Raw genomic sequence first — 11,037 nt, forward strand, 5'->3', positions numbered from 1 at the left:
CATCCCCCTGAATATTAACCTTCATCAGGCGATGAAAGGAGACAGAGACAGAGACCCACATTGGAGCACCGGACAGAAATCTCAAGGTCCAAATCAGAGGTACAGTTTTGAAAAAGAAAAACCTGAAATGTAAAATCTTAAAACTAATCTATGTGAGGTAACATCTATTGAATTAAAATTTATTAACAAACTGTTATGACAAATGGTTCTGTCATAACTAAATAGGAATCCAAAGAAGGTGATTTTGAAGGTGAATGATTAGGTATTCAGAAACAATTGTGTTTTTTTTTTTCCCCATGTAACTAAAAAGGACTTTTAGAAAGTCATAGATTTGGAATAAGGTAATCTGATTTTAAAAAGGTATTTGGTAATTGGAAATTCCCCATTTTTAATTCTATTAAAAGTTCTAAAGGAAGTCTAAAGTGCACTTCACATTCTAGCCAAGAGAATTCCAAACACTGCGTAGTCTAGGTTGATAGTCTGTGTTTACTATGAGAAGAAGCAAGTGAACCTCCTCTAACCCACATTATTTAAAGAGAGCCCATTCTTACTAAGTATGACAGAACAAGTATTATCACTTATTTCGGGTAACTTTCATAAAAACTGCCATATAAAAGGCAAGGGTATGTTGGAATTTCAACTTTCTTTAGGAAGGTAACAGTTTCACAGACATCATGTTTTGATGAAATGTCTTTTACTACAGTTTCCAAATCTTTCTCACCAACAAGAAGCTTCTATTGTGAGATGGGTCAAAACCATATAACAGAATTTAAGAGAAAGGAATCACATTAAAAATAGCATAATTATTAAGAAATTTTGTATATATCTTTTTCTTAAGCTTTAATTTTTAAAATGTATACATGTGTACCATGTAAACGCAGGTGCCTGCAGAGGTCAGAAGTCACTGGATCTCTTGGAAGTGTAGTTGTACACCATTACTCCTTATGTATGACACCTGCAGGATGATTACACTTCTCTTAAAAAAAAAAAAAGAGGCAAGTGTCCCCTTGATCCTTGTAGCGGGGACAGTCTAACCCTTTTAACAGACTCAGCTATAATGATTCAAGCACAACAGAAGTTTATGTCTTGCTCATATAGCAGGCTCAGAATCCTTCTGTATATGTGTTGCTTTTATTGGTTAATGAATAAAGAAGCTGCTTTTGGCCAATGGCTTAACAGAATATAGCCAGGCTGGAAAAGATTTATAGAGAGAGTAGGCAGAGTCAGGGAGAAGCCATGTAGCTCCCAAAGGAGATAGATGCCTCCGCTGGAGCCTCCTGAAACTTTGTCAGTAGACCATGACCTCATGGTGATGCACAGATTAACAGAGATGGATTAGTGTAGGATATAAGAACTAGCTAGAAATATGCTTAAGCTAGTGGCCAAGCAGTATCACAAATAATATAGTTTCTATGTGACTATTTCGGGTCGGAGTGGCTGGGAATCAATGACTATCTTCCCCCAACAAGCAGGAATATATGGTTCAAAAAGGCTTCCCCATGGTTAAGGTATGGCTTCCAAGTTTGCTCTGCTAAAAGGCCCTCCTGGGAGATTTTGGTAGCAGGCCTCACTCATTCACATACCCAGCCCTAAATGTATGAGAGGTAAAGAAACAACTTAGTTAATGCCCAGACATTAAGAGTGGAGCTTTTGATCCACAAGGATCTCTGCTGAGCCTGATGGAGCTCTTTGCCAAGAACTTCTCAGAAATGCAGTAATAATGACAGTGGCTTTGCCAACTGCATAACACTTCTTAATTTTACAAGATACTTAAATGTATTTTATCTAATTTATCTTTCAATTCTGTCAAATAAATGAAAGAAGCAGAACAAATGGGAGCTGATGAAACAGATTCAAAAGGCATTACATATTAGCATGTATGAGGCCCTCTGTCCAAATTCCAAAACCTTTATTGGCTCTGCCGCCCAAAAGAAAAAAGTCACATAATCTGCACATGTTGTAGAGCTCTAGCAAATTAAGGTCGGGAGGGGACAGACAGAAACAACATCAGGTCTTCCACCCCAAATTCAGTCTCATCATCACACATTCACTGTACGGCAAACACTCTCCCTAGGATACAGAAACAAATCAGATGGGATTCCTATGCTCAAGGAATGATCATGTCTGTGAGACTGAGGTGAATAAAACTGATTAAAAAACAACAACAACAAACTTTGGAATTTCTCAAAGCATACTGAAAGTCTCCAACTTACAAACACTTTATTCAAAGGTACTAGCTTCTCTGCATACCATCATAGTTGTACACTTGAGACAAATTTGCATGAGCAAGAGAAAAATCAGAATATCAAAAAGATTCTGTTAATTTTTTTGTTAACTGAATCATTTAACTCTAAAGATTAGAGTTAACTCTTTATTAAACACACAGTCTTTTAAAAACAAACTGGATTTAAGGTAATAAAAGTAATATTCTTTCTGCTAAGGAGCAAAAGCAAGGTTTCCTCTCTAATGTAAGAGGACATACATGAGAAATCAGAAAGATTGCTATCGCTCTAAACCCTCTATAAAGCAGCTGACTAATCAACCGTAGAAATACTCAGGAAACTGAATTTAATAGAAATACTCAGGAAACTGAATTTAAAACAAAAACTACCATTTTCACTTTTATATTAGCAAAGATTGAAAAGCAGATGCCCACGTGAACTGAGTTTTGATGTGATAGCCATTTTTGAAGAAATATGGTATGAATATAAATACATTATAAATATACATTATAACTTTCTCAGGAAGCAATTCAACAGTCTTTATAAAGGACTTTAAAAAACATGTATTCCACTATGCCTGAGGACTTTGGTGCTGAAAAAGAACTCAATTGGAATAATCTGAATTAATGATAAGTAGTTCTGTGTAAATAAATTAAATGTATCACTTAAGAACAAAAATACAAACAGTTGAAAATAATTATGTGAACTGAGGATTTTTAAGACAATAAAAGAAGTGATTCAAAATAACTTCCCACTTTAAAAAAGTTCAACAACTCTAAAACAAAACACAAGGCAATTAAAAGAGAGCCAAAAGACAAAAAAAGCAGTTTACAAGAGAAATGCAAATAGCCATCACATAATACTACAATCAAAGTAATCAGAGAAATACAAATCAAAAAAGCAAAGAAATTGCAATCAATTTTGTCTATTGGAAAATAAAAGTAAAGAAGACCCCCAAAGAGTGGTCTTCCTTAGAGTGTTTCCTAACGGTAATTGGCAGGCCCTACTTTTGTAGAAGGTACTGCGGCACCTCAGGCCCTACTGCAGGCTCTGGATGGACTCTTCCATCTGGAATTCCACTGAGATAGAACTGCTCTGAGGAAACAATCAGATATGCAAATGTATGCAAAAGAATATTCTCTGGAACACGTAGAGTACTGCAATGGAGAAAAGTGAACTCTATTTTCAGTGATAGCGAATCAGTTAAATAAAATATGGTCAGTGACATGTAAGATGCCTCCTAATGCTGCCCCAGACCAGAGATTCTCAACCTGTAGGTCACAACCCCTTGGGGGTTGAGGGCCCCTTTCACAGGGGTTGCATATCACGTATCCTGCACATTAGATATTTACATTACAATTCATAACAGTAGCAAAATTACAGTTATGAAGTAGAAATAAAAATAATTTTATGGCTGAGTCACCACAACATGAGGAGCTATAGTAAAGGGGTCACAGCATTAGGGAGGCTGAGAATCATTGCCTTAAACAGTGTGTTTTTTCAAGAGTTGGAGATGTTAATAATAAGTGAACTAAAAAGTTCAGGTTTTACATACAGTGGCCCCTACTTTACTGCAGACATACAATACAAGTGAATTAAGAGGGTCTGATCCGTCTCCTGAGTTGTGAGAGGAGAAGTGAGAATGTTTGGTTTCTCCTTCAGGCTTTTCCACAGTGACTATAATAAGCAGGCCTAACTTCTGTAACTGAGCAGAATCATGTGGACACTGTTTACTTTTTTATTTTTATTTTTTTATATGCGTTGGTGTTTGAGGGAGTCAGATACACTGGAACTTGAGTTACAGACAGTTGTGAGCTGCCATGTGGGTGCTGGGAACTGAACCCAGGTCCTCTGGACTAGAGGAAGAACAGTCAGTGCTCTTAACTGCTGAGCCATCTCTCCAGCCTGGATAGTGTTTACTTTTAAGAAGAACTTAAAACATAGTAGGATTGTCCCTAGTTTAATTTACTAAAGATACATCTCTTAATCTGTCTAAAGAACTTTAAATTTTTTAAAATGAAAAGTTTCTGGTGAAATTCTACTTTGTCTTCCAATATTTTAACTATCGTAACTGGATATGAAGGATAGAAAATATTTTATATGAATATTTAAATGAAAAATGTTTACAGAAATCTCTTACTTAAAAAATGTAGAAGGAAAGAAAGGCAAAAGGTCTATTAAAAGGAAAAAGAGGTATCATAAGGAATTCTGTAACCCATTTGATGCCACGGAAACTGTAATCAGTGGGCCATAAATCAAATGTCATCATGTGAATTCAAGGAGGCCAGTTTCATGATTTCCAAATAAATGTTTTCTTAATTCCTTGGTGCCAAGATAGAATTCCTTAGAGGACTTAAAAGCAGAACACGCTAAACTCTGTTAAAGTTAAATATTTCTACAGAACAGAGAAATTACACAACTCAGGGCCAGTTCAGTGGGTAAAGGCGCTTGCTACATTAAGCCCAATGACCTGAGTTCAAGTCCAAGGACCCAGGTGAAAGCTGAAGCAGAGAACTGAATCTACAAACTTGTCCTTTGGTTTCCACGTGTGTGCTACAGTGCCATAGCATGCACATGTCCCTCTCCACATCTCACACACACACACACACACACACACACACACACACACACTAAATTAAAAATTTAAAATTTACACAGATGTATATGTTTTCCATTCCCTGAAAGAAGAGATGATTTTAATAATATTTGGCAAATTAACTAGAGAATAGTACAATGACAAATCAGAGTTCTATTTGAATATACAAGAGATCATATACAAGCATAGATTCAAATATCAGTGGGTAAGACATTTGGCCACAGGTCTTCCTATTGCACATAGTACAGCTACTTCTTGAAATCTGGGGTATTTCTGCAGCACAAGAAATACTGAAAAGAGCTGTAGAATGCCAAGCAAAATTTAAAATGCAACTGAAATTCTACACTTTATGGTGGTGCTCTGAGAAGTAAGCCTGAACATCCCAGCCACAGCATGCACACAGAAAACTTTTCAGCATGCAAAAGCAGCTTCATACAGCCTTTGTCAGTCCCTCTGAGTCCAGGTCTCAGGGTGATTAAGCAGTCTAACCTCTACAGGCCATGAATAAGGTCACTTTCAGAACTTCTCCACAGTTTCTGTACACTTCCCTTCATATGACTCTGAAGGTAAGCAACACAAAAAGTATGGTATTGAGGAAATGTCAAGTTATCTGCATAGAGAGGGATCTGAAAATAACAATGATGGTAATCTCTGGGTACTGATAGTATAGGTAATTATTTTCACTTTTCTGTACTTTTAAATTTTTCAATAATAAACATGAAATAAAAATTCTCAAATGTAAAAATTATGCCCTCTCACTTAGTAATTGCTCTTCTGAAAATTACTAGCAACTCTTTCTCCCTAACAACACTTAAAGTGCAGACTTACATAAGCAATTGTATTCCCTGTCAATAGATGAAAACTGGACATGATAAAATATTCAGTAAGAGTCATAAGTAAAATGGGTCAAGTACAAGGTAGAATACTAACCTACTAAAATGCTGTTATAAAGTTATATACGATACACAAAATGTGTGGGCACAGACAAGGACTGTGTGTGCTGTCACCTATAAAAACCAATGCATTAAAAATATACCAAAAGGCAACGTGACATGTTAAGAACAATGTATTCCCATTGTGGGGAAACGACATACTTTCAGTGTTATGCTCTCTTTTATTCTTAATATTTGCTGTACTAAACATTTTTTTTTTTTTTTTTTTTTGGTTTTTCGAGACAGGGTTTCTCTGTGGCTTTGGAGCCTGTCCTGGAACTAGCTCTGTAGACCAGGCTGGTCTCGAACTCACAGAGATCCGCCTGCCTCTGCCTCCCGAGTGCTGGGATTAAAGGCGTGCGCCACCATCGCCCAGCTCTAAACATTTTTTAATAGGAAACAGAGCACTTATGGGCAAGCACAAGTAATTCTCCTAGAATTTTACTTAGACAACCCCCCCCAAAAAGCAAAAACAACCCCCCCAACTAACTATGCAGCTAACAAGAAGGGAAAAGTTGCTTCCTAATGAAATATTTATAAACCACTACTCACGGACATTCATAGAACAGAAAACTAGCAACCACTATTACCCAAAATAGTTTAATAGCCTAAATGGTGTTATTCTTTTCCCATTGTGCTAATTTTACAAAATTAGTCTCTGTAATTCATAAACCAGCTCTGCAAAGATTTTATGAAGTATTCTGTTAGGAAGCTGGATTCTGCCTCTTCCTTGCCTTTCCTTTTATGCGGAAAATTTACACAGAGATCTGGCACATGAATACTGCTTCAGATGATGTAATTATATTTCTTGGTATTAGGCCATTTGATAGATTCGACCAAAATTAATATCTCTTTTGTATACTATTTTTTTCCTAAAAGGGAAACAGACTTCTCCCAAGCACTACAAAAATATATCTTATTTTTCATGAGTGATATGGAACAGAAGATGGAGACAAGCCAATTAAAAATAAAAGTATTCATAGCTTGAATGTTTAAACTAAGCCCTAAGATTTGTCTGGGGGAGTCAAGATTGTCAGAAAATACAGACACTTGCTGCCAACCCTGATTATCAGAGTCTGATCTGTAGCACCCACTTGACTCAAGGAGAGAACCAGTTCCTGCAAGATGTCCTTTAACGAACACACTCATGCTCATGCACACATACACACATAATAAAAACGATTCTATTTTTTAAATGGCTCAGCATCACACTTAAAGAAAAGATATCCAAGTTCTAAAACACATAAACCTACAATTTTAAAATGCAGTATATAGTTTCCATAAGCAATAAATATAATCATATTTTGCTAATGGTTTTCTTTAAAGTATATTAACTGTTGTTCTCACTGTAACTATATGTAGTATGTTAAGCAATCAGAATCTAAAATAATGTAAGAGTTGAAATTTTCACTACTTTATTTGTAGTTTACATGGTGGTTCTATTTATCAAAGATACAAATACTCAGTAAATAAAGATCAACTAACTATTCCTAAAAAAAAAAAACTCACTGAAAACAAATGTTACACTTTTAGAAACTGATTCCTTGCTCTTACTAAAGAAGTCTTTATGTAACTTCCCTATAAAACTTTACAGAACCACTTTTCAAACTGACATCCACAAAGACTTGTCCATATAGTAACTGCTAGATCCTTTGACCTTTCTGTGCCTCAGTACTGGCAATCACAAAATTCACAAAACTCTCATACTCTCTCACTGTAAAACAGAAAAGCTCGAGGGAAGAGGGATCGCTAGGCTAAACTTTTAGCTTTTCACATATTTTTATACACATACGCACTACACTCACATTTTAGGATCTGCAAGCTTGGTCATGATCTGACAGGTGTCTTCAATCACAAATCTAACTGACCTGGCAGTCACCGGCAGTGTTACTCCACAGTGACCCCTAGCAGGCTTCCTAAGAAATACCAGTTTGAAAGGGACGCCACCAGAATTGTGACCCTCCAGGGAAAGTGGCAGTTACCGTGAGCTCCACTTAAGCAGCTCGCTTATACCAATTTAACTAAACTTCATCTGACAAATAACAGCTGACCACTAAATATCGCTAATAAGAAAAAATAGTATAAACTGTTGGATTTGGTATCTAACAACAATATAATCAAAACTTTCCTAGACACTCTGTAATGTGCCACTTTTGACAGTCATGGAAAAAAGACTCATAAAGATACCCATTTAAGATGTTTCCTTTTATTTATCATAGAAGCAAAGGTATAACAATTTGACCATAGCTCTTTACAAGCACGAGACAACTTTATTCATTAAAAAAGTACCAGGATCATATTAAGCTATGCAAAAATTTGGTAATGTCAACATACTCATATTATCATCATAAACAATCTAGGTTCATAACAATGGCAAATTTGTGAAAGGAAAATTTTTGACCTTGGTACTGATGCCCTAAAGAAGTCAAATTTAGGTGGTGTGTGAGGGATCCGTGAGGCAGAACAAAAAGCGAAGACATGTCAGACATATCCTCCTTATTATGAAAACAGACACGAAGCAAAACTTCTAAGTACAACTTAGAAGAAAACACTCAGGCTTTTAAATGCCCTTCATCTTATGTAAGTCATCCTGGGAGGGAAAAAGTTCTACCTTCAAAGGCTAGAATGTTCTTAAGAACGTACTAAGGAAAAAACCCGGGTGAGATGAAATCTGGGGAGAGAAACTGAAAACCGGTGAAACTCCAGTGGCAATCACAAGGCAGAATATCGAGTACGTCAAAACCACTAGGTTGTAGTCTAAAAAACATTTTTGTTTCGGTCGTTTTTCCCCAAGGTATTTAATTTGCACGTCTTAAAATAGAGACCCCGAGGAGAGCAGCTTGAGGCAATGGAAGGAAGGGGGTGGGCTAGGTAAGAACAGAGACTTGCGGAGAAAATATGTGCGGTGCTTTAGGATGTACCATGGAGGGGGGATTCAGGAGTCACGGTAAGGGAGCAGTTGAGGGCTTTCTGAGTAGTCAAACTGATGTGGCTTAAGGAATGTGTGCTTTGGAGCCAGGACGCACACCTGGTAAAGGGACAACCCCAGAAGACTGTGCAGAACCGCAATGACCATTTTTAACCAGTTCTATTGTCTGGAGTATTAGATATATCTCCGGCAAGAGATCAAGCCAGGCAGGCACCGAATCAGAGACCCTGCGGGCCCAAAGCAGAGAAAACGGACAGCAGTCCGTTCGCACCGGTCGGGTCTGCGGCACCCCCTCCTCGCCCAGCAGCGAGGGACTCCTGGTGGGGCCACGCTCCGCGTCCGCCAAGTCTGGGAACTGCCGGTCCCCTTCTCCCGCCGGCGACGTTGGTCCCCGCGCGGCCCCGGAGCACCGAGACTTCCCCTCCCACCCCACCCCCAGCCGAAAGCCGGGAAGACGCGGAACTTGGGGCTTGGGAGCCGAGGCCACAGACCAGGTCCCCGGGTGGGAGACTCGGGACGGAAGCCTGTGTGGCTTCCCAGGGACAACCCCCCTCCCCCGACCTGCACCCCGCCGTCCCCGCAGTGCCAGGCCCGCCGTCCCCCTCCCAGGGCGCAACCACGCCACGCTCCCGCCGAACCCCGGTGGTGCCGCACCTCCGTCTTCGTGATCCGGTGCCGCCCCAGCTTCACCACGGCGAAGTTGCCCTTGCCCAGCGTGCCCTCGATGTCGTAGAACCCCACCCGGACCGGCCCGCGCTGCAAGTGCCTCGGGCCATCCGCCATGACCATGCTGGGCCCCCGCTGCAGGACACGGCAACTGGAGCGTGAACGAGCGGGCCGGCGTGAAGCGGCGCGGAGCGGGCAGGAGGGCGGCGGGCGGCGCGGCTGGGCTCTGGGCGACGGCCGCCGTTCTCGCTCCGGCGCTGCTTCCCTCCCGCCCCACAGGGCCCAGCCAGGCGCGCGCCGGCGCTGACGTGCGCCGACGTCAGGGGGCCGGGGCAGGGGGCGGGGGCGGGCCTCCACTGGTCACCATGGCTACGGCAGCAGCGCCGACGTCGGCGGCGGGGAGGGAGAGGCGGCCCGCGGCTCGGGCGGGCACGGTGCTTCCGGCCGCGGTGCCTTCCTCAGCCTACTCCGGCCTCGCGGCGATCGGGGGCGGGTTCGCCGTCCGCTCCACCCCGTTCCAAACGCCTGCCTCACAGCAGAAGGGCAAGAGCGAGCCCTGGTGGGCCGCGCGGAGGGTGCACCGTGCCGCCCGCGCGTCGCCTGTAGGGTCGCCAGGCGTTCCCCGCCCGGCCGCGGCCTTTCCCGCCAAAACCTCGCCCGTAGGACTCTGCTGCGCTAAACTGGGAACCCGAGGAGCACAGAGGCTGAGCAACGCGTTGCTCACAGCCTCGTTTCTTTGTGTTCTTTCTAGCCTCCTTCTTGTTACTATATACGTCTCTGCACTTTTTGACGTCTGTGAGGATCCCTACTCACAGCAGTCCATCACTCACAAAATAATGTCAGCTCTGAAGAGACCCTAGAAATGACTTAAATCCGGAATTAGAAATTGCCTATGGGCTTCGAAGCCTGGAACCCCTGAAATGTAGGCACAGTGTTTTACTTAATTGAGCGTGTTCCTGGGGAGAGGTGTCCATATCTTCTGTCATACTTCCTCAAACTATTTGGGAATTTGTAAACGCTTAAAAACCGTTTAATTTATTTCCAGATGATGCAGCAGGCTGCTAGAATGAAGCGAGTTGCCACCATCACACAGGCAATGCTAAAATTCTAATTATCAATCATCACACCAGTCTTCCATATGGTGAACTAAGTAACAGCAACATTTAATATCTTGAAATATATTACATATATCCAGACGTTGGTTCCCGGGTACCCATTCTCCATTAAAAGGAGCCCAGTTCGTTGGGAGTAATGACTCAGTCCAAGGCAGGCGGGGAAAGTGTACGATGCCCTTGAAAGAACTTACAAGAGTAAGCAAGGAGAGTTCTTAAATACAGCAGGAAGAATGTGGCAAAAGAGAATACAGCTGAAGGGACCCACCGTTGCCAGTCTGAGGCAAACTGAGCATCAGAAACGAACACTTTGGAAATACATTACAACACGTATTACATTTTATTTATCTTGTTTAGAGGTCAGAGGACAGGCTGTGGGAGGTGGTTCTCGATTTCCACTATATATCATGGGGAATTGAACTCAAGTGGTCAGGCTTGCTGCAGGTGCCTTTATCATCTCTTGGGCTCTACACTGTGTGTGTGTTTTTTGGGGGGGTTGTTTGCTTGCTTTGAGATAGTGTCTCACTATGTAGCCCTGGATAACTTAGGACTTGATATGTAGAACGGGCTGGCTCATACT

The 11,037-nt window shown here is 41.2% G+C and overlaps 1 protein-coding gene across 3 annotated transcripts in view; it reads right to left on the reverse strand.

Moving 5' to 3' along the window:
- The window catches only part of Sik2 (salt inducible kinase 2), a 109,350-nt gene extending 99,708 nt beyond the window's left edge, over positions 1–9,642 (reverse strand). For 2 of the 3 annotated variants that reach the window (XM_026779263.1, XM_013346246.2), the window contains exon 1: positions 9,334–9,642. In XM_026779263.1, coding sequence (XP_026635064.1) covers positions 9,334–9,468 — 135 coding nt within the window. In that variant the 5' untranslated portion in view covers positions 9,469–9,642. The remainder of the gene's footprint in view (positions 1–9,333) is intronic. The other variant, XM_005347327.3, reaches the window with a different exon arrangement.
- Positions 9,643–11,037: the final 1,395 nt, after the last annotated feature.

Source organism: Microtus ochrogaster, chromosome 5 (assembly GCF_000317375.1).
Source record: "Microtus ochrogaster isolate Prairie Vole_2 chromosome 5, MicOch1.0, whole genome shotgun sequence".
In the NCBI taxonomy this organism is placed as follows: domain Eukaryota; kingdom Metazoa; phylum Chordata; class Mammalia; order Rodentia; family Cricetidae; genus Microtus; species Microtus ochrogaster.